Source organism: Gymnogyps californianus, chromosome 3, assembly GCF_018139145.2.
Source record: "Gymnogyps californianus isolate 813 chromosome 3, ASM1813914v2, whole genome shotgun sequence".
Classification (NCBI taxonomy): domain Eukaryota; kingdom Metazoa; phylum Chordata; class Aves; order Accipitriformes; family Cathartidae; genus Gymnogyps; species Gymnogyps californianus.
Genome location: NC_059473.1, coordinates 29,628,683 through 29,653,920, shown reverse-complemented (window position 1 = coordinate 29,653,920; position 25,238 = coordinate 29,628,683). Strand labels below are relative to the sequence as shown.

Below are 25,238 nucleotides of genomic sequence, written 5' to 3'. Positions count from 1 at the left end.
TTAGATTTCTATGAATGAAAAGGGTAAACAGGAGATGCTTCTGCAAAACTCTTCTAGACGTGCAGAGATAAAGGATGGTTCTACCACACAAAATAATCAGATACAAAAATAGCTGTTCAGAAACAGCACACCTAAGGAGTACTTTAATCAAACATTTAGGTTACCTGCCAAAAGGACCATGATCTCTTCAAAATGCAATGCGGATTAAAGTGTTATCTAACACAAGCAGAAAACTAACCTTGGAGTGGAAGTTCGAAATGTGTTCATCATAATTTTCATGTCTTTGGATAGAGAAACCAGCTTTTTCAGCTAGATTGCAAAACTGGTTTAAAGTATTCCCTCGGAGTGGAGCAAATACCATTGCTTTTCCCTGGAACATTAAAAAGAGAATTTATACATATTTAAAACTGGAAAGGAACCAGATATAACACACAACTGACTAAGCTTTTAATATACTCAAGCTGGAAAAGTCAATTGTTCTCTTGGTAAAATACTAAAATAGGGTAATACAAATAATTGTTCAAAATATGCAAGATTTCTGTGATTAAACAGATGCAAAACAGGAAGTAATAAATAAATATTTTCTTTAGAAAACTGCCAACTGCCATACATCTGCTCCTTTTCATACAATAATGGTGGCTATGAATTACCAAAATAAAACACAGAAAAAGCATGCAAAACATACACTCAACGCAAAATCCATTTGTTAACTCATGACCATGCAAAGACTGTAAATAATGATTTTCTTTTCTCACTCTCACACATAGAAGAGTACCTCCCATTTGCTGTCAGTGGAATTACAACAGTATAAAACAAGGCAAAATGGGAGGCAAATCAGACCCGATCATTAATTTTTTAAAGATATTTTAAACTACCTGAGCAGCGCAACCAAATTTGACCTTAAATTGGTAAATTGCATTTAAAGTAGGACTTAATGTTCTTGCATAGTAATTCTGGATCTTCCAAGACAAGCAGGCCATTTATGATGCCCAGGCAATACATTATGGTCCATTAGCTAATTTTTTGTTCATCCTTCTGTATTTAAGAAAACAAAAATGACTGTACCTTGAACTGACAGATTTTAGACTCTGTGCAAAGTGCTAGCCCAAAACCTAACCTACTTGATATAGAATCTCATGAAATCTTATTTGCAAAATTAATTCTAATTGGCTGAATACCATGTTCTGTCACATGGAACGAAAACTGGTTGAAGAGCTGTAAACAAAGGTTAATATCAGCCAACAGCCAACCGAGGGGAGCCACAAAGTCTACTGTGAGTTCTTGTATTTAACTTCTATATTGAGAGCTAAGACTAACTTGTGAGGTGCTGTAATCAACCGAGGAGATAAAGAAGTATTTTTAGGGATCTGAAGAAGTTATAAAATGATTAGATGCTGTAGAAGAACATTTGGCCTGAGAAAATGCAATCTTGTATACCACAGGAAAAAAGTGATCAGAAGAGAGAATTTCAATGCCAACTCTGGAAAGTTACAATGCTGACACAGATACTTAGTGAGGAGGATAGGGGACAAATCTGTGTGTTACTGCTCACGCACACATACACCCAGACAACACGCAGTGAGGCCGCAATAAAAACTACATCAGTATCTATGGTACTAATGTGTACTTAAAGGTCTCCAATCACTAATACCACAGAACTGTATTTATTCTCACAATGCCTCTGTGAGATAGGGAAGTACTGTTATCCTCATCTTTCTCATGGGAAATTTAAGCACCAAGGAGCCTAGGGCAACATCCAAAGCAACTCACTTCTGTTCATTTCTGTAGCTATAACTTTAATTCTGTGGCTAAATATGAGCTGCAAAGGGGTGTAACTGCCACCGAAGGCACTGGAATTGCTTATGTAAATGTTAGGTTTGTATATAGGCTCAACTCAGGATGAAAAACATTAAACACAGGAAATCCACAATCAGTTCTCTCACATCCTTGGCATGCTTTAATGTCATCAGACAGAAGTGGGCAGCAAAGGGAGCCTTCAGCTGAGGATCCTCCTCCTCCTCCTGCTGCCATCTCTCACGCTCCCCAGAATGTTGTTCTGCAGAGACTTTTCCTGGCAAAAGAAGGAAGAGACTCCTCTGGAGTCCCTCATCTTCATGGGCAGCTTCACAGAAAGGTCACTGTAACGGGAAACACGTCCCCCACCCAGGGCTTACTGACCACACGATTCACGCGGGGACTTCAGGAATGGCTAAACCTTGTGAACGGAGACTGCTGGAGGCCACAGGCCTTACATCGGCCACTGATCCAGCAGCTTTGATGAGGAAGCAATGGTCATACAACAGCACCCCCTTACAGATTTCCATTTGGAGTCAGCAGTCCATGTGGTCATTCCTTCTCATACTCTCTGTAGACTACTTCAAATTTAATTTGAAAGAGAAATACAGTAAAATAGGATGTAACATGTTATGAAATATCTCTTAAAACCAGACTGAAAATCTTGAAATAACTTCGAAAAAGGGGAATGGAAATCACTACACAGTTACTTTTGGCCAGCTCCTTAGTTGGTGTAAAAACCCATTCATCTACTGAATTCAGTGTGCACCTAAAACACCTGAGGATCTTGCCCTCGCTGACAAAAAACAAGAAATCATGATTAAGTTTAATACTACAATAATCTCCTCAAAACTGTCAGGTACTGTGGTCAATTCTGGTCTATTATAATCTGGTTTTAAAGCACTTTCATGTCAACTGCCTGATCTCTGTGATTCTGCTACCTGTTGTGAGGCTGCATGCACATTTCTAATTTTAAAATTTTTTTCATTTCTTGGTTGCCGTACAATAAAAAAATCAGACCAGTGGCCTGGATCTACACTTGATGGACTATCCCAAGGTTGTTTAATTCTAATTCAAAAGTGCCTCTCAGTTTGGGATGATGTTTAAAGTCAAAATGGCCTTTCCTCAGCTGGGAAAATACTTCCAGTAAACTCATGAACAAAACACAGAGGAAAACGTCAGTTACAATAGTTTGAAGTGTCACTAAAATGCTGCAGTAAGATAATGGGACAGACGTTCACATTTTGGACATGACTATGACTAAGTTTACTCATCAGTCATTATTAAATGCAGTCTTATTTGCTGGTACTAATCACAGCTCAATAGCATCCCATTGACTTCATTGGGATTTTGAATGGATAGGCCACAAAAGAATCAAAGCCTTCATAAAAAATGTTCTTAGGGAAATACGCAAACAAGTAACTGCTTATTCTGAGACTGAAATTAAAAGTACATTTTAATGATAGGAAAAAATAAAACTAAATGTTGGCAAATCAAGTAGCTTGCTTATAAGAGCAATAAAATATAGCCATTCAAGATAAATTTGTTTGATGTAAAATTTCAGTGCCTAATTCTTGGAATTGGTTTACAGGTGACATTTGCCTTTGTAACAAATTCAGATAGAAATTTCAGCCCCCAGTAACTCTGTGAGCTGCTCATTTCTGCCTGCGTGAATTTCTGGTCCTCTCTTACTGTACCAATACAACTGTCCCTGGGGCCATACTATGAATCAGATGACTGAAATGACTAGAGTCCTGTTTCCAGAAAAACAGAGAGTTACCCAAAACACATCATTCTGTGCCATAAGGATTCTAATAGCCACAAATAGCATCCTTAATGAAAAAGGAAACACTACAGATAAATTTATCTCTTTTTAAACTAACAGTAAGAATAGATTACCTGTTCTGAATTTCTCCTTCAAGACTGCTTTGTAAGGATACCCATTATTTTCTGTTTATTCCACTTTTCCTTTCGGTTTTGCTGGCTATTATTTTCCCTGAACTCTGCTATCCTAGTTGTACCCTAGTTACACTTGAAAGATGTCTTACATCTAGATGTGTCTTCAATTTGAGATCGTTGCTCTATCAATTTGGCAAAGTATTACCAACAAGGAAAAGTAACTTCTAAATTTGAGACAAAATAAATCATGTAGAAGAGTGAACTTAATCATAGTTTATGCCTTAGCTTGGGCATAAACTAATGCCCCTAAACTATTCTTAATTATTGCAACTGGCAAATGAGTTCACTGTTCGTTTATTTTTCCTTTAAAGGTCAAAGTATAGTGCCATTTAGTAAAGTTTCCTCTGATGTTATCCTTAGATTTATATAGGTTAACAAGAACAGTAAAAATAATAACTATTTTGTACTTGTGATTGCATCTTCTCTTAGGATCTCAAATGAGTATATGCTTTTATTTGGGTCTTTCAAACCATGAAAGCATGTGCTTGAAGGCATCTCTGTTCAACATGTCCCTTTTGGACAAGAGAGCTCATTTAAGGTGTCCGTACTCCCAGCTTCCACCCCACACAATAGTTTGCTGTCCTCTTAGTTACGAACTACAACAATTTGCAAGGCCATGCTGTAACTGGACATCCATCCATATAACCAGCCATAAAGTGGATTAGGCAAATGACTTTAGTTAAAAAATACAGTTCGGATAGTGGTCCAAAACCCTGCAACAGAAATTCCTGCAAGGAGCAAGAATTTCTTAAGCTAGCTTTGCTGATAAGAAAGAGGAACCATGGCCTAAAATGCATAGCAAATAAGTACAGGCTATGCTATTAATCACAATGTGCAGAAGCAAGCCAGACTAGGAAGACAGGCAACAAAAAGCCATCTCCCTTTACTCCATCTACATTCACAAAGGACTGTAGTTCATCTGCTCTGAAAAACAAAGGCGTGTTCTGAATTTGAATTAGCTGACTGGAGTTAAAAAGCAACAAAGTAAGGCTAGTTTTGGTTTAAAGTCAGCTTAACAATTCCTAAATTGTCTATGGATGGGAACTTGAGCTACGAACCCTACTTAAAATTCAGGCTGCCTTATCGTCATTGTTTTTTAAGTCAAATTCTCTGGTTGAGCTAATCAGCCCAGGTAAAGGATGTGTGTGTGTGTACATATACAACTGTATGTGTGCACTCATGTTTTGGGCAATATAGACCACGAGACCATGATTAGCTGTGAGCAGGAGACAAAGCAACTAACAGCTATTCTTCCACTCCAGCTAGAGGCTCTAGTGAGGTCACATTTACCAGGGCACCTCTTATACACTTCCCTTCCTGCCACTCATACTCTTCTCCCGCAGTGTCCTTTCATGGAGCCAGTACAGTGGCCTACAGGGCTACCTGAAGAACCAGGTGTGGACATTGATCTGGGCCGAAAAAAAATACTTTTTGCATTTTTTTAAACTGGGATCAGCTTTGTGTTCCAGATCACGTCTAGTCCCAAAAATTATTGCACCCTGACAACTGATGGTACATCATGAAAGTCAGAATGCATCACAGCTGCTTAACCTCCCCTTGCTGCCACTGACAGATATATCTGGGTAACCTTTTCCTCAGGGTGGCCACATTTCTCCTGTCTTCCAGGCAGCCTTGCCCCACAGCTCATTAAAATAATTCAGTCTTAAGTAACTTGCCTTAGGTCACTCAGGAAAGTCTATGATAGAACCAAGAATAGAAACCTGATCACTCTTAGCAAAGAATGGGATTACTTACATGACTAAAATGACTCTGTTTCTTAAGCCTTTGCACATTTGGGTCTTCTATTCGTTTTACAGAGAAAATCTCTTGTACAAAAAGTACAATACAATTTTTAAATAAAGTTTGGAGAATGCATTGCTAACATGAAATATTTTTGTTTTGAAATGGAAAGTTTACCTTACTGGAAGATTTGTATGTTAAGCATGAAACGTAAAATTCCTGTTTCAAATTCCTACTTATAACAATTACTTAACATGTTTCCTCATATTCTCTTTTTGATATCTTCTTTAAAAAAATTTTTTTTTGAGATTCAAGATTATTTGTTAGGTATAAGCATATGCATATAACAGCTTTTTTTTTGTCTGTAGGTGTCTCTGATTTAACAGCCTAGTAGATTGGGATTGGTAAAATATTTCCTCAGTGACACTCATGTAGAACATGTAAGTATTTTATGAAGAGCTTAATTTCGTTATGTTCTAAGGTATAAAACATGTAAACACAGGGCTTACTTAATGAAAAAAAAGTTTTAGGCTACAATATATGCATAAAGGTTCTGTTCATTTTATACAAACAGAAATGAAAAGAAAAAATATTCTTTTATAATAAATAAATACACAATGACAAAGGTTACAATTGAAGGGATTACAAATGACAGAAGCCAACATAAAAACTTTCAATATCGTACTTTTACTTTAATATGAAGACATTATTATCAAAGGAAAATACTTGAGAAATGCTTTGATAAAAATAATCTCACGCTATCTTTGAAGCGGTTTCATTTATTTTACTACCCACTGTGTTCCTTATCAGAAGGCCAAGTATAAGAAGTTTCCTAGTTTATGATTAGGAAAGAATCTGATAGATTAGAAGACTCAATTGAAGTTGGACATAATAAGTATTAAAGTATTACATGACATTAATCCTGCCATTCCATTACTCTCTCAATCATTGTGCACAGACTAATTATTCTGAAGCCAGTGTTCAGGAGAAAATAGAAACATACTTACACTGGGTTGGAGTAATCTCTTTATTGCATCAACAAGGCTAGCTCTGTACCGGTCCAGAAACAGGCTGACATTGAGAAGAGAATAGAATCCAGATTAAAATGGGTTTTCAATTCTAATGATACTAATGCAGATAAGTACAAGGCTAATTACATATGTTTACACAATGCTGTAAAAGAGAAACTGTGGTCTACATTTCTGTCCAGTTCAGGTACTTTTAAATATTAAAAAATACATAAAACCAAATATAATCTAAACCAAAGCTAAAATATCAGCATGAAACAGATCTTTATGTAGCTGAAATTCAGATCACATATGCTAGCTATTAACATACTACCATATCAGAAATCAGGATCAATACACAAAGTTAACCCTTTACATGTTTTTTTATACAAGGTGGGGGTGGAGTTTTTTGATGTGTTTTCTATTGTATTTCAAGTGTTATTGTTAAGGGTATTTTTTTTCCTTTTACTTTCACAGTTGTGGCATTAATTCTTTATTACCTATTATGCATATTTGTTCTATTTATGTATCTATCTCTATCTATCCCTATAAAGATTTACACGCCCCTACCTCCTCTCTCCCTCAAACACTGTTCAAATACAATGACCCAGATCGTAGGGAGTTGTCCTCTCTCAAGAGTGAAATCCTTCATCTCCAGCATGGGTCCTGCAAGGATAGCAGCAGAGCCAATTTTCCCATGCAATGTTGCCAACATGCTCAGCCCTATTTTGGCGTGATTACCTCATGATTTGACGGGATAATTCATTCTTCATGCCCCTCAGTACCTTAATGTATATACTAATAGTGGCAACCAGGGTGCCAATCACTCTTGACTAGATATTTGTGGACATGTAGTTACTGTGTATGAGAGTGCATTTACAATGGTTAGTGAACAACCATCGGATAGCAACTGATGCCTTTCAGTCCTTACTACCATGGGCTGCATTTATATTGGCGATTCAGAGAAGAAACTCTATCAAGCAGGCCACAAATAAAGTGATTCTTTCTTCATTATTTTTCATGCTTTCTCTGTAATAAAACTGCTTCCCAGCCTGTGTCAAGCTCATGTTCCAGACTACACGGCATTTTGTCCATTCTTTATGATTTTTTTTTGTATACTCCCCTTTCCTTTATTCTCAAACGTCTCTTTCTGAAGTGATGTGGGTAATTTTTTTCAGGGTTTGAAATTTCTAAAAGAACATAAAGAATATATGAAAACACTGAAGAAAAAAAAGTGGTCTGCCAACCACACGCAAGTCATCAAGAACAGAATATGTGTGGATATTTAGGTAAGGACACTCCACAGCTACCAAGGAGAATACAATATTACATATCATAGGGTCAAGCAGCTGTGTAAGAGCTGTGAATTTTTGCTACTCAGGAAAAAAACAAAGCCTATCAGAAAACTTGTCAGTGACCGAACTTCATCAGTAAAAACTGACAGAACCTCACATTGTTGAGAAAATATGGTAGACTGAGTATCCATACATTTCCTAAAGAACATTTCATATAGAAGTATGACCTTTTGAATTTCTTCTTAAGATATCAAAGAACTAGATAACAATTTCTCTGATAGCCTGCCCACAAGAAAATTTAAACTTTAGCAATTGGCATGATGGCTGCTCCTCAGCCTTGATTAATCTTACTGGAAGAACCTTACAGAAAAAAATGCTTGTTTAAATTTAATTCATTGAAACAGCAGCTGATATCTCTAATGTCTCCTGGGAGTTTTAATCACATTCACCTCAGGTAGATCCCTGTACAGATAGATACCATGAGACACTACTTCACCAGGAACGTAGCCACCTGCAGAAGAGGTGGAATACAGTGCATGAGTCCTCTCCCAAAAGAATCGCTAAAAATAATTAGTTTTCTTCAACATGAAACATCGCAAGCATGCACATATTTAAGACTTGCTGAGAGCCTGTGTAGACAGAAGTACATTCGAAATGAAAAATGCACTTGTAATATTTTAATTTTTTAAGGCAGTGTAGTGGAAACACAATTTTGGGGCAGCTTACCAGTGCGAAAATTCCTTTTTCATGGACCTGCATACCATCCTCTCTTTTTACAATGAGATGGGGCACAACTTCTGCTACCAATCTTGTCCCTTTACAATGAGAGAACTGCAGGCCTTTGTTCACCAGAAACTGAGTGTCTGAGAACTTAAAATGGTTACGTGACCTGCTAGATTAGACAACTTCAATACTACCTTTTCTGTCCGACCCCAATTGATATTTTGGTGGTGTGGCAGGTAGACTCTTAGCCCTCTTAACTTAGGAAACCCACATAACCTGGGACAGCTGCCCTGGCTCTGCTCCCAAGTTGTCCCTGCCCTCCAAAAGGCCTGTCCCTGGGAACGGGACCTACTTCAATTGAAAATAGTCTCCAATATTGCGATTTCCAGTCTGTTGCTCTGTGAGCCACATACTGTGACCAGAGGGAGCAGAGAAGGCTGGAAGCAGTTAATGCAATGCAGTGACTCCAGGGAATATCTCTATCCTCCCTCTCGGTTGGAGGACGCCTTGAATGAGGAAAATCCTGAAGAAGTTGTTAGATAATCTGTGCTGCAGACAGGGCCAGCACAGGATTTGGCCCACGCAAGGAGATTTAGTCACACAATTTCTCTTACCAGTAGAATTTGTATGACTAAATATTACCACAGCATACTGAAAATGTACCCGAGAGAATCCTTTAAAGCTCACAACAGCTCAGTGAAATTAAATAATGTATTGTTCTAAACCATTCGTACTCAGTTCTCACACTTCAAATTTGGCTTAGCTCACCACTACTTTAGTGGTAATGTCTCATGTTTCTGTAGTAAGGATGCTGTGAAAGCAGTAGCTCAGGACAGGAATAGCAAGGTTTTCTCGGGTCAGCACGGAAGTTTTGGATCATAGCAGCAGAGGCAAGAACACAGTTGATGATTCGGCCTTTTTTAGGCAGTGCTCTTAACCTGTGAAATCTGGATGAACAGGCAGGCAATCTTGTCACCTCTCCCCTCTTGTTTTTTTTAAATTTTAAATTACCATTAAACCAAAATGACAGTTTATACCAAAACCGTATGGAAGGAACAGTAAGCCACAAGGAAACAAAAACCCAAGTAGATTCTCAGTTTGCTTCATGCTGATATCCTTTTGTCTTGTGCCTCGCAACAAGGGGCATATATTTAATAGGCTATGATGTGAACTTATTTTTCTTTTTGCATACTTTGCAATTGGTAAAAAAGCTTAGTTTACAGGTGTACTTCAGACATGATTACATTCATGTATAGTGCCTAACGTATAGAGCCATTTATCTTTTTGTTTGCCTTCAACTACACGGCTGACATAAACTGAAAAAACCCTTACTTCCATGTCGTCAGATTCCAATGCACTTGAAAGTGTGTGCAAGAAATCAGGCTTAAAACGAATAATAAATTTAAACCAAAGAAGGACAGAGATCTTACTGCATTTCTGCAAAAAGATTTCCTTATATTAAATGAAATACATTAATGGAGACAAAATTGACATATTTTAAGGTATTTAAAGAATACTTTCAGTTCAGTTCTACATTTCTGGTGAATCCAAAACTCCCCATGACTTCAGCAAAAATCTCAGCAGTGAAAGTAATGTGGGATAGCCCCCCCAGCCTCTGTTGTGCAAATACTTATGCATGTGCCAAACTTTAAGAATTTAATCAGTCTAAGTAAAGTGGGATATTATGCATTTCCAAAATGATATGGGGATATAGACCTTATACTGTCTCTACATTACAATTATTTGCGAAAACTTGTTTCACAAGAATGTGAAAGACAAAGATTTTTCTGTTGGCTCAGTCCTACTGGCCTTGACTTTCTCCTTGGATTAAAAATCTCAGCAACTTTTTTCTTAATAAAGAAAAGGATATATGCTTCCTTTTAAATAATCAGAAATCTGAGGCTTTCAAGAGCTTTGGAAGAGTCTTGTTTTTGGCCTGTCCATACAGGCACTTGTTATTTTTCCTCTTTTATTCATACTCACTCTTACAATTCCAGCACCTGCATGACTTTATATCCACAAGTGTAGGTCAAATGAAAGTCTAAAATTCTGGCAGCCCTCACCTGGCCTTAAAATTCCCCCTCAAGAATATGAGGTGGGTGGATATGCTTTAAAGATTTCATTATTTCAGTATTTTTTTCCAGAGTATCCTTCTTCCAGGTGTGGCCTCACCAAGATTTTTTTTTTCCTTATTTTTATCTCATAGTTGACTTTTTACAAGTTATTTCGGAACTGCTGAACCATGAAACTATTTTTATTGTCAAAATCCTGAACGGTTAAATAATGACTAGCTTTCACAGTTTGCCTCTTATTTATTTTATAATCTAGTTGAGCTACTAAATTTAGCTGTTAACTAATAGACTGTCTGTTCTGGGAAATAACTTATTTTCCACTCCTGCACACGTCTGACTGTAAATATATGAATATAAACATATCGCTGCTTGTTGTAATCATGTACATTTTTACTTGAACCTCCATGTGGATTTGGAATATGTTTATGAATAGAGCTTGTTTTCATGTAAATGGGATCAAGCAATACCACTGGTTAGCTATTCAGAGAATCAGACAATATCACCCTTGCTGGAAATACTTCAATAAAAATTTATCCATGTACCTAATATTTGAACTCAGATTTTTTTGCTTTCTAGTTCTCTGTTCTAATCTCAGATTTTATTGACTGACAATGAGCTATATGATGGTGTTAAACTAAATGCAATCCATTCTATCTGTTTTTATCGCTGCATACTTCAGGTTTCAGCTGAAGAGCTATAAGAAAAGAGATTTTTTTTTTTTCCTCTTCAATGGTAGCCCAAAAAATTCAGAGAGCAAAAATCCTGCCAACAGTTCTCAAGCTGATTCTATATCTCGGAAGAGAAATACATGAAAATGAAAAGAAGATTCGAGTTTGATAAAGCATGGAACTTTTTTTTCCCCAGCCTTTTCATGTACCAGAAAACCTAGTGTCCATAACTAAAAGAATGACTTCTAAAAGAAACAGACAATAAAGGGATTTTCATGCTTATTAAACTATATATATGGGCACTTGCAATAAGAAAATACAGACAATTTGTGAATAAAACCACGTACTTTAAACTAACCTGCACATTTCTATTTATTTTTTAGAAATCTATAAATATTTATACACTTACCTGCATCTTAAGTGCTTCAAAATAAATGTACAAAATGCAGGGATTGGAAATGCATTATGTATTTTACCTGTCATGTTTGATTCTTTGTTGTCTAAAGAAACTACACTATTTCCAAACAGACTGGGAGGAGTATTAGGCAAGAATATTACTGAAAAAAACAACTTAAGTCTTGCTCCACTCTGCTGTACTCCCAGCACAAATAGGATGACATGGTGTGAGTATCAAGAATACAAGAGATGGCACAGCCAGGTTGTTTTGATATTTGTGTGAAGAACAAATTTAACTCTAAATCTCTTGGCAAGACCTTGCTTCACCCACATAATCTGGAGAACGTCCATATGTGAGCCCTGTCTAAGCCTCCGAGAAGACTGCTGCCCTCCTGCTCATGTCCGCCAGCACTCTGATCTGACTTTCATACTTAATCTGATCTAATCCTGTCCAGCATTAACTTCATCTGTGCAATGAAACCTGGAGTATCCATTCTAATATTTGGTGAGGAAGGCATTTACTAAATTACTTGCTGAAATCATATGGTGTTGTTTAGCTCCTTATTTTAATCAGATGATGTATCTCTGAGGCACATTATCAGCGATTAGTTAGAAACCCTTCTCTGTCCTTTTTGGGAACAAAGAACTTTTCTGAAATTAAATGCTAAGAGAAATGAAGCACTGTTGCATTCTGTCAATAAATAGGTATTAGAAAAAGGAAAAAAGATGACTAAACACACTTTCTCCAGTGCTATACAAACCCAGTAACTTTTCTGATATAAGAAGAGTTTGCTTAGATAGCAAAATATCAAAGCAAAAAAAAAAAAAGCTTTAGAGGAATATTTTATCAGAAGCCTCTTAAAAAGAACATTGTTTAAAAAGACAATAGACAGCTTCGTACTTCCCTTTGCCTTTTTCCTTTAACTATTTCTTAGTAAGGTACAGAAATCTGCTGAACTGAGCTGTCCTAGGAAGTCTCTGTTGTCAAAATTTGGTCTCTCACAACAGTTATGTGCAACAAAACATAAACAGCTTTTTCTGTTTTGGACATTTAAAGGGTCAAGAGCAAATATCCATGAAGGAAAGACAGATTCATTTAAAAATATCTACTCTCCTAAATGAAATTTGCACATCTCTTTTTACACTGTCTCCATTTATATAACACAAATAATTAATAATGTACCATTTTTAAAGTTAGCATGCAGCAAATATAGCACAGCACAATTCTGCAAATCCAGTATCAGAAAAGGGTTGTGTCAATAATCAAATCTATTTGCATAAACTATTAGACTATATACCATATTTTAACATGTATCTACCTTTTCATAAATTGAGTGCTGTACTCTTATTTTTTTACTAGGAATTCTCTTACAATTAACATGGGCCTGTGTAAATAATATAAAGCCTATGTCTACAAATATTGCTGTCAAATTGATTTAAGAAACAGAATGTGACAGGGGAAAAAAGGTTTTGAAAATCTTTTTTTCCTCGGAAAGATTTTCCGGGGAGCAAAAAATATATCCCCTTATATCAATAGTCAGATCTTTCCTAAGAACTAAGCTAATTGAGCTGTTTGTGTTGATAAACTCCCTTTTCTCCAGACTGTTCCTCACTGAGCCATAATTATTTGCAATTTGCCTAAGTCGTCCATTTACTGATACGTCAAGCATGAAACAGAGGCAATTCCAGAAAATGGAAATGCTTCTCAAAATCAATCTTTGGGAAATAATGTGGTAGAAGTTACTGTGTGATAGAAGACTACCTTATAACTGTCACATGGAGATGAATATTAATTTGTTGAGGTTAAGGTGGCTTTGTGCTTCATTTGTTGACTTTGCTTAGCCATCAGCAAGCAGCACAGTACAATTACTCCAGCAAAGCTATTTTTCTAACATGAGTTTTATGATTTTTATGTACTTACCAGTCAGCACACATAACAATGTCAAAATGTCCTTCCAGTTGAGAGACATCTGTCTCATTATCCCATCGTAAAATGCTAGAGGAAAAAAAGATTTAAAAAAAAAAAGAAAAAGAAAAAAGGACTTACATTTATCATCTTGAGATTTTTAAAGTATTAATATTATTCTTATGTGACACAGAAGTGTTTAAAAAAGTACACACTCGTTACTTTCAAAGATGAATGTAAAAATATTATTCTGTACATTTTTAAGGTTTTAAATCTCAAAGCTAAAGAGCTATTTTTTATTATAACAGAAAGGCAATCCACACAGGTTCTGATGAGTGGATCACCAACAAATACGCATTTCTGAATTAGTGGCACATGTATGGCTTCAGATTTTTACCCATTAACACCACTGCACGAGGAAGTAAAGTCAAAATATTGACAATCTGAATGAAACACAAATTTGCAGAATAGATGTGAATTCATGGATCTCCGTTACATCTGGCAGGCAAGTCAGTTGTGTTTCTCATTGATGAAGTGAGCATTCACTTGGGCTGGAGGGAGGAGGGACAGGGTGAAAAAATGCCAAGCTTAACTTCAATGCCAGCTATGTTGCCTCAGGCAAGCTTAAAAATACAGCAGTGCTTACTGTCAACACCTATTCTCTCACAGGTGATAAGTTATTTAATTCTAAGGTACCCAATAGCAGGCAAAAATGCACATATGTACAAAGTTCTTCTTTGTTTATAAATGCTGCTGATTTATGTACCTGCCATGAAGAATTTCAGTACTTTGCTCCCATTTAAAAAACAGCCACTAGTATTGGAATTTACTGCATACTTAAAATATCATTACCCTGAAGATTTGAAGCTGCATTTCTATTTCTAGGCTATTTTTAAAAAAGGAATCTATCCTTCTTTTTCATTTCCTGGTTATTTATAATAGAAAGTAGATAAATATTTATGGGAAAAGCACTTGTGGGGGAAGGGTCTAATCTGATCTTGTCAGGTTGTGCATGCTTATCTCAGTTTTGTATGAGTCTTGACCAAATAGACCCTTTAGTCTTCCTGCAGCTATAATCTACTTCTGGTTAAAAGCCATCTCCATTCACATCCTACTCCTAATATTTAACTGAGGATCGGTTGTAACGTGTTCATTCAGAAATGTTCCCTAAGTATACAGGAAAAAAGGAAATTTTATACATCGACTACACTACAGGCAAAAAAGGCTCGTAAATACGTAGATAGATACAGAGCCATAAAGAATTAAGGTACCACAATATGCGTGTACATGTGCACAGACACAAAATTTGAGGGAGAATGCTTTTAAAACATGGAAATTATGAAAGGAGAGGCCCAGTTGGTTGGGAAAGCTTTGATTTTGTGGGGCTCAGTGTAACTGAACAGATCAGGACTCATTAGCCCATTTGCCCTCCTGGAATTTACTGTGACAATCCAAAGAGAGAAAAGAGTAGATTAATTTAATTTTTCCCCCTCAAATTGAAAGTAATCCAGATTTTAGAAGCCTAGGTAGCTTTGCACACTGGCACGCAGCAGGCATCCAGTAGTGGAAAGTGACAAAGGAGAGTTCTCACTCTCAGCTGCTGGCTGCCTGCTGGCTACCAGCAGCTTTTTCAACCCTGTTTCCGTGGAAACTTAGGTTAGAATGGTGAAAATTAGGTAAAGGTAAGTTTTGTGGGTTTAAAGCACGCACTCTAATACTTTAAGAATCCTGAAGCAGAACTGGAAATTGGTAGATGAACTGTGAGCCTTAAAAGGCCACCTTTGGTTCTCATTGCTACAGAAACAGAGATCTGATCAGTACCACTATAGGGATTTGAATTATGATTTTTTTAACCCATATATTTACTATACTTCACACATGCAGTTCGGAAGGCAGCACAGGTGCCTCCTCCTGGAAAAAAACCCCCCTCTCTCATGTTACTGTCAGGTTCCCACTGAGCATCCAAAATACAGCATTTTCTGTGCACACCTACTGTAGGCACAAAGGAGTTTGTGTGGGTAGGTAAAAGCTCAGAAATCGTAACGCTGAGCAAAATATGGAATCGATGATTTGCCAGGAGCATGAGCAGTGGTGCAATGTGACTGGCATGTGTGCTGTTAGAAGGAGTGAGCTAAGGGCCCCACATCCAGCCATAAGCCAGTCTTCTTCCATTTTCCGGACCTAGCACCAGGGCTGCTCTTGGTCTCTAGCTTCTGTACAGTTGCATTCCTGAAGACATGATAATTATGCAAAGGCCAATGATAAATTTACACACAAGCTTTTCAAAATCAACTTTGCCATAAATTTTCAAAAGGTACAGGAAAATCTTTATTCCTGTGGGGAAATAACCATGTAAACTAAAGATAATTTCTATAAAATAAATACCAACAGGACTCATTCTGATCTCACTCAGGATGTATCCACACCGGTGGGAGAGATGCAACTACAAGCTGTATATATTTATCTGTGCTATCTTTAGCCAAGTGCAAGTATGACTAGTAAGGGAAGCGCAGCTAGGGTACGTGAAGCTCAATACCGGCTGCAACCTCCGAAACTGTTTCGGTAGCTAACTCTGGGCTACCATATCTACAGCGTTATCCGTTTAATGCTTCCACAAATTTGCATGAGCTGCAATCAAACATCTGCACCTGCACCTGTAAAGCAGACATGCCCCCACATATCAGGGAATCAGAAACAACTCTGCTCAGAGTCAGCATTATTACATCATTAACACTGATGTCAGAATCAGCCTGATTATGAATCAGAATCAGCTATTTTGAATTCTAGTGCTAATGAAAGTAGTGAATCAGAGTCAGGACATATATAAATATCATCAACTAGCTATACAAGTTCTTGTAATCCAAACACAATTCCTGAGTGTGAAGTACAGAAAAATCCACTGATATTGCAAACCAACTCTGAGAAAGGTAAAGATGTATATGTGTATCTAAAATGTGTATCTAAATGCATTTATCTATACGTAGTAAGGGGGTGAGGAACAATAATTTTTTCAGGGATTATTGAGGACGTGACTCTTGGACTTAGTGGTCAGACCTGAAAGAAATACTGAAGGCACCATGAAGTAAGGGCTGATTGCATTTCCATTTAAAGAAAGCACTGCTAGGAAACCCAGAAAAGTGTTAGCAAGAGAAATCTGAAAATCTCAGTCTTTATGAAGTTTCCTTTAAAAAAAATAGACATAAGTGTAAAAATACCATACCACAAACAGTCTTTTAAATCGCCAGTATCATGTTGAGTGCCAACATCAAAAAAATGCAAGCCTTGTTAATATTTTCCTCTTGTTCCCTTTCCAGTGATGCTAAATTAGCGGACATAAACCACTTTTTTCTAAAGCCATTTTTCTTCCAGCAAAATAAGATGTTTTAAAGCTATAATATTTTTATATCTTTCTTTTGAGGGAAGACACTACAGTATTAACAGCTGAAATTATTGTAAATTTGAAAAATGTGCTTTACTCTGTATTTCTGTCCAAGCCACACCTTCAACGTTTTTTTTGTAAAAAAACCCAAACTCAACATATTTAAGGCTGTGTAAAGCCCACTCTTGACATTACTTTGTGCTGGCTTATTCACCTCATGCAGGTTTAGTTTCTTGCAGTTGAAAATAGGCAACTCAGTTTCAGCAGAAAAGGGTCTGAAACCCACTGGAAATATAAAACAGTTTGGGAGCTTTTTTTGGCTACAACAAGAACATTAAAAAATGAAATAGGATGCGGGGGAAAAACACTACTGTACTGTTCAGCTACTACTTAGGTCAAACTGATGGTGGCTGAAACTTGGTACCTGCTAATGGCTGCTTTATGGCCTATATCAAATGAATTTGACCAGTTTTCAGAGGAAAAGTACCCACGTCACAAACCTATTACTATAATTAGCAATCTTGATGGTAGTCCTAGCAAAAAGGACAAGGACTGAATGAGCTATGGAGAATGAACTATCCTCTCACATGCAGAGGTGCCTTTTCCAGGTCAGGGATAAAGCATACTATCAAAATAGTCTGAGAAAATATGTATTGATGCTTTAGTTTCCTAGGCTGTCAACCTTACATCATTCTAAAGCAACAAATTCATTAAAAAAAACCCCAAACAACACACAACACAATCAAAGCATTTTTTCTTTTTCCCCTGATTTATCTTTTAAATTGACAAGCAAGAGACAAAATGTGATTAGGTCAAGACAAAAAGAATTATAATGATAATAGAACAAAAAGATCAACGAAGAAAATAGAGACTTTAAGTACTACCAACGTTCCCCCAAATATCCCCTTGTATTTCAAAGAACACCCCCCCCCCCCCCCAACAAAGTAGCAAATGTTGCAGGGATAATTACGACAGCCAAGGCTGCACTTCCCCTGTACAGTAATTCTAATTTATGGAGGATAGCCTGACAAATGTCGACACTCTTTTTCTTACACTGGTAAAGTATCTCAGCAATCTACAACAAAAGACCTGATTTCACCAGGTTTTTATTTCTCATGCAAAATTCCTCATTACTATTATTATTCAACTTCTGTTATTCAGTGTTTGTCTTCCTAGTGTGTCTAGGCAGGTAACTTACATGAGAAAAAACAGGTTAAGTCTCTGATTGTTAAAACTTGAAACATTTCCAAGACCCTCTGAGATGTTCTTGTGATGAATGGCATAGGCTAGAGTAGCTCTCAAGTCAGCAGAAAAGTAGTTGTGCAGATAAAGACAAAAAATCAAAATTAGAAGAAAGGACAAAAGACACAAAAGCCTTACGTGCTTCAAAATGTATTAGTAGTTTTAATGAAGATAGAAAAATTTGTCCCACTCAGCAGATGAACAGCTACCAAGAACCCCTATTTACCCACCTCTTCTTTTCATATTTTAATTTAGGCTTCAGTCTTTGAAAAGCATTATCATCGGTAAGTATACAGGTTCAGGTAAAAGATTTTGTCTGGGGGTTTATGACTTTTTCTATGACATTAACCAAGCAAGTTCATTAACGCATTAACAAAAGGCATCGTAAGGATGTTTCTCCACACCTTGATCTTTGTTTGAGATTCCTCAGTTTTGTATAAAGATCAAGATGGATTTTAATTTAGCAACAGAGGCAATGTGTACACCTATCATTACAACGCCTCTGAGGAGTCTTGCAAATTTGCCTGCTATCATTTCCCCATCTTTCTCATTATAATCTCATTAGGTTGCTCTTATTTCTCCACCTTCTTTCACCTTCTGCCTTTCTTACCTTCACTGTTTCACTCTGCTTTGTATTCTTATCCACTATCTCATTCCCTACAATTCTTCCTACTTCACATTTCTAAGCAGTTTGAATGTGATATTTACAGTTGCCAATGGACATTTCCTTCTAACAATCTCCTTGCAGGTTTCGGCAACTTCCACGTCATTTATCTACTCTTGTCAAAGTATACCGATGATTTTTCTCAGCTCGGCTCAAAATCTGCACTTTATCCTCATTCTCCTGGACCCTTCTCTCTTCAGCCCAGGAAAATCTTGCTATTCATTAGAATTTTTAATTCCACTATTTTCTGTTTGGGGTTTTTTAATTGTCTCACCGTTTTTTCAATGTGCTCTTCTAAAGATTATCTTCAAACCTTTCCCACATTTCTGATAATTTCACAATGTTCCACTTCAACCTCTTCTTCCTCTGAATTTTGCTTCTGGGCTATCTCATCCATAAAAGCTGAACCCAGCTACCCACTTCTCTAATTCACAATGTGTATCCAGACTCACAACTCAGTATTTTTCACAGCCTCAGTGAGTGAGAAGCTCATCACCTCTAAAGTACAACAAGGCATCGTTCTTACCACTTTTTCTTGATCACTTTGGACGTAACCATTAATTCCAATCTGTAATCTAGACTTAGCTTAGACCTTCCTCTATATTTGCATACCTCAGCTCTGTTCAGATTTTGCTTATTCTCTCTGCATAGCATCTCTAAGAAGTTTCTTATCTACCCACTCAACTTAAAGTCTTGACCATGTCATCATCACTTACATCTTAACATCACAATATCGTTCTCTCTGCTTGTGGAAAATGCAGTCTTGTCCTATTAATATTTATTCAGGAGGCTGCTGCAAAGATTGTTTTTCTTGCCTACAACCCTGATCTTGTCACCCTTCTCTTTGTACTCCTCCAAGTAAGTTGCAAGTCTTCTTTTCCAAATGCTTTACAACAGTTCACTTCCCTATTTTTTATCTCTCATTCAGTATTGAAAAGAAAAGTCCTTTCTTTAATCAGCCCTAATGTCAGTCTACATCTTCCACTTAGCTTTTCAAGCAAGCACCTTTACAATTTTCTTCCACTATGTTATCCATGAACATTCACAAATTTACTCCATTATCCTTGAAATTCTTTAAAATAGCGCCTACAAAAACTGAGAAGAGGCTAGGCTGCTCTTGTGCCTCCAACTCTGTCTGTCATGCTGACTACAGTTATCCTCGTTATCCTTCTCACTGTATCTATCTCTGGTCTTATACCATAGATTCTCTAACACAAACTGCCTTTTTGCTCTGTTTATACAATGCCTGGTACAACAATTCATGATGAAACCTCATCACGTTAATGTGGTAATACAAAAGAAGAAAAAACACCAAAACCAACTATGGGTCCCTTCTAACCTGAGATATTCTATGATTTTATCTAGGCTTTCCTGCCTAAAAGTTCCTTTTAAAAAGTGTATGATAAAGTTATGTGCTTCCCTTATTCCTTATTCTGAGAACATATTTTCTCTCTCTTATTCTGTACAACATGTTTTGCTAAAATTCAGATGGGAACATTACAGTTTTGTCTTCAAAAGTAACAGTCCTAACACTTACACATTTGCTGCATATCAAAAGCTACTAAATTTTTGGGACATAATAAATACACTGCATGTAAATACAACTGTTGCAGAATAAAGTTTTCCATTTTGTAGACACACCACAGGCCAACATTTAGCAAAAGTGTGGCTATTTTTTTAAAAGAAGTGAGAATATCTTGTATAAAAATGTTATCAATAAAAAAATACCACTGGTGTTTGTGAATTTGCCTTTTTGCATCCCTTCTCTACAACAATACATTCTAAATCAGTCTTTATTTAGGAGATTCACTACTGTTTTCAGCAAGGTTCATGTAGTACCTTATGCACAAAATGGATGGTTCTCACATTCTAATTCATACTGATATGGTATAAAAAAAATACATCACTTCAAAATGCAAGACAGCATACGCACATGTGGCACAACCGTACTGGTAGGATCAGTGAATGAAAGCTTTGTAAAAGTTTGTTTTGTGTAAAAATATGAAGGAAAAGAAGACAATTGCTTGCTTTATGGAAAACAGTCTACCCATGAATACAAGGAGGATAATCAAGGGAACAAGAAGAAAAAACAAAGAATGTGAAGTGAACCAGGCAGGTCCAGAAGGACTGAATGGGAGGAAAAAATAAAAACAGCGCAGAAGATGTAGATCACAGGTGCTTAAATTCTGAGGGCAGAAAGGACCAAAATAAACATCCAAGACTTCAAATTTCTGTATCAAGCCCATCTATCTCAGGAAATTAATACACATGTTTCAGAAAGATATCCAACTTGATTTAAACACAGTCACTGCTTAACAAACTACCACTTCCCATGGAAAGATGTTCTAATGTACTATCATTGTCTCTGTCAAATCTCATTTTTTTCTAGGCTGAATTTGTCTATCTTCAATTTCTACATCTTGTTAGGTACTTGTAAGCTAGATTAAAGAGTGATCTTCTATTAAAGATTTTTCCCCCCACATGAGACTTTCAGATCAAAATCAATTCATTTCTTAACAATCAAGTCATTCCTTTGACAAGTTAAGTAAACAGAACTCTTTAACTCTCTCATTTCCGGACCCTGATTCACTCTTCTGGCTCCTTCCTGAACGCCATTCATTTTCAGTATCCTTGGTTAACGTTTGAATATTATTTGAATATTAACTGAATATTAATGAAATAAACAAAGATAACACTGTAAGCATCATTTTGTCAAAATTTAAAGTTTGTCCCAACTTTCCTATGTCTGTGGCAAAGATTAGCTGAGAGCGCCTACTGAAAGTGTGTAAAATGTACTTGATGACTGCCTATTAAGGTAGAGCCAAGGTAGACAAGGAAGGGTAGGCAAAGGTACAATGGTAACAACAGGAACCAGGAAACAATGTCAAAGTTGGCTAAAAAGATGGATACACAAAAGAGCATAGGAATAAAACAAATAATCTTCGATTCTAACATCTCATGGACATTTTCCTTTAAAGCCCTGGGAAGAAAGACATAAGTTTTCTCATATCAGTGGTCTCCACCTAGTCTTTCTGTCCAGTCCAAGAGAGTACAAGAGGAATAGTACTTGGCTAATAGAAATAGCCAAGGATTTGACCAAGAATTACTTAAAATAATGCAACGCCATACCTTTAGCTAGCACCTAGCTTTTCTCCCTGTTCTTCCAAACACATAGAAATTTCTCTACAAAGCTTGCTAACTTTTCCTCTTTATAAATTTTTATCTGGTCACATAAAGAAGACAGACAAAACTACAACACAATTTAAAATAAATTGCAACTTTATTAAGTCAACACAACTGAATGAAATACACAAATAGGAAAGACTTGGAAGTTGGTGAAAGTCACCTGGTATGGCCAAATGGTAAAGAAGGTTATTAGAAACAAGATGTCATTCCTCCAAAAGTTGAAGTCACACCCAAATGAAGAAAGGATCACAAACTTGGAAAATTAAATATAATAATAAAATTAGGCAGACCAAAATGAGTGTACTCTTTCTTTTGTTCTAAATCTTCCTGCCAGCTGATAATCAGGATACAGAATGAGCACTTACAGAGGATAACATTTCAGAGAGGTGAAATTGATTCTTTGCATCAGTGTTCACTGTAGAAGAAACTGAAGACAATTTCACAACAGAAGCCTTTTTTGATATGTCTTCTGTAAAAGGAAGTCCTGCTTTATAAACCTTGAGCTCTTCAAAGGTGTCAACAAGTATTCAGATAAGGGTGATCTGGGTAATACAGGCTGCTTCTGGTTCCAAAAGGCTATTGGCAAAGACCCTCACCAACAACATTTAAGTAAAGTAGACAGCCACTGGAGAAGAGTCCTGGCATGGCCACATAACAGAACAAAAGACAGGGAACAGGGTAGTAGTAAATGGTCAGTTCTCACAATGGAGGGAGATAATCAGTGGAGTTCCCCTGGGACCTGTTCTATTCAATATGTTTACAAGAGATTAGCAGTGAGCTGGCAAAGTTTGCTGATGTTAAGAAGTTATTCAAGACAGTAAGGAGAAGAGCAGAGTGAAGAATTGCAGAAGGATGAAACTGAGTAACTGCACAACAAAATGACAGATGAAATTCAGTGTGGATAAATGCAAAGTGCACAATGGGAAAAATAATTCTGGCTTCATAATGAAAATGAAGGTCTCCAAACTGACCATCACTGGAAAGCTCCTGATGTTGTGACAGACAGTGTCATGAAAATATTAGCTCAGTGCTCAACTGCAGTCAAAAAAGCAAATCACTGTTAGGCATTGTTAGAAGAGGAACAGAAAGCATAATTATTCCACTACATATATCTATCATTTATGCACACTTTGAATGCAGTACTGATCAGCTTCCTCTGAAAATGAGTAAATTGAAACTGGAAAAGGTATAGAGCAGGGCAAGTATGATCAGAGGTAGGGAATGGTTTCCACCTGAGTTGAGTTTTCGGTGATGGAGAGCTACAAATTCACAATGGGCATGAACAGACAGACCGTTCATTGTTTCTTCCCACACATACATGAAGTGATCAAATTAAGAGACCAGGAACCAGGAGCCTTTTCTTTCTAACCTAAGAGCAGGAAATGTTCCTTTTGGCAACTTCCTCCTTGCCAATAGATGCTGTTGTGCAAGAGTGCTACATGAGGAGACTGGAAAAATAGTTGGAAGAAAGGGATTCCTTTAGGGTTGCTAAGCTGACAAATACAAGTTCAATAAATATGTTTTCAAAAACTTTGCATTTAGCAACACTTAGGTCATTTTGATGAATGAAAACAGAGAGAGAGTCTTTATTAAGGCTGTCCTACATTGATGGAACCTGTTACATCATCAGTTGAAATCAGGAAGGTTAGAAAGTCAGCATATTTGAAGAATATTGCAGTAAGGTAAAATATTCACATGTTGGCAGTTACAGAGAAAGAGGTAATTAATATAAGAATGGAATCAGGACTTTCAGTGGTCTGTCATTGAGACCTCATCCACTATTATACTGGATATCATTTAGTCTTTAGAAAGACTTTTTTTCTTTTTAGGTTTAATTCTGGAAGCTTGTAAATCCATTACATTTGTAAGGAACACTAAAATCTCAGATAAGATTATGACCTATCTGTTAACCTTTAAGGAGAAGGAATTGTCACTTTTGGTCACACGGTCATACATTCTTGATGTGGGTTCTAACGTTGACTATAGAATGAACAAAGAGTATATGATACATTATTACTAATCAAATCAAAGGGTGCATCATGCCACAAGCATTTCTCTTACTGACTTGATGTTATATGTACTTGTTTACACTCTTATGTGGAATGTAATCTCTCTGAGGCAACTCTTAGCAAAACAATAGACTTTTCCACAGCTAAAACTCACAGGTCCCATATCAGCAATAAATATACAAATTTTGTTCTTAACAGATTCAGTCTTCTCAGACAAGGGAATCTTATGGAAGAACAAATTCCCTGGTAGGTAAGACAGACAGAGTCTGTTAACCTTTAGAATATACTGCAAGCCTTCTTCTTTGATAAAGCTTTTCCATCATGACATTTGTAATAACAACAATTTTTCAAAATTCTACTACCCAAACCCCTGCTTCAGGAAGGTATCCACATTAAAATAAAGAGAAGAAAAAGAGCAGAGATTCCTTGACTTTGTTATTGCTAATTTAATCATCGGTGGACATGTTCAAAACAATGATATAATGCATGTCAAACTAATAACAGTTGATGGTACAAAGACTGCTATCAGTCTTTGCATATAACTCATATGCTAAGTTATGGGGTAAACAACATGATTCATGGATAATTTTTGAACTGTGAAAAAAATAAAACCACCAAACACATACACGGTATTAATAATTCACCTTACTATGGCAAGTCATTATTAGTAACTTGGTGGCATTACTGTACCTATTTCCAGTAAGCATAAGCAGGAAATTCTGAATATACGCATGGAAGCTGAAAATAAAATAGAATTGTATATCCACTGCTGAAATCAACTGTTTACTAAATATCTATTATTACATTATAACACATAATACGACAAACTGCCAGTTTGGCTTACATTACTGTACTTTTAAACAATAATCAAGAGTTGGCAGAGAGCTAGATAAGTGTTCATTTACTGCATTTTGTATAAATGTAAATAAATAAATGTATGGCAGGTTGTCCTAATCTAACTTCTCTCGGCTGATACTGGATTGTTCCTTTTTGTGCCATATACTTTTTGGCATATTTTCCAAGTCTGGACTTAAATGTCTGGAACAGTCACAAACTCTCATACTGATAATTTCTACTCCGTGTGCAAGGAAAAGAGTACAAGATCCCGACATGAGATGAAGGTGCAGTGAGAAGGGTCTATTCTGAATTACCTTTTATATGGAAAGAATCTTCTAACTTCGCACTGGACACTGTGCAA

The 25,238-nt window shown here is 36.6% G+C and overlaps 1 protein-coding gene across 1 annotated transcript in view; it reads right to left on the bottom strand.

Moving 5' to 3' along the window:
• CAMKMT (calmodulin-lysine N-methyltransferase) overlaps positions 1–25,238 on the bottom strand; it is a 224,718-nt gene that overhangs the window by 6,054 nt on the left and 193,426 nt on the right. Inside the window, exons 8-10 of the mRNA XM_050894189.1 lie at positions 13,576–13,650; positions 6,501–6,564; positions 239–370 (exon numbers count right to left, since the gene is read on the bottom strand). Of these exons, the coding sequence (XP_050750146.1) occupies positions 239–370; positions 6,501–6,564; positions 13,576–13,650 (271 nt within the window). The remainder of the gene's footprint in view (positions 1–238; positions 371–6,500; positions 6,565–13,575; positions 13,651–25,238) is intronic.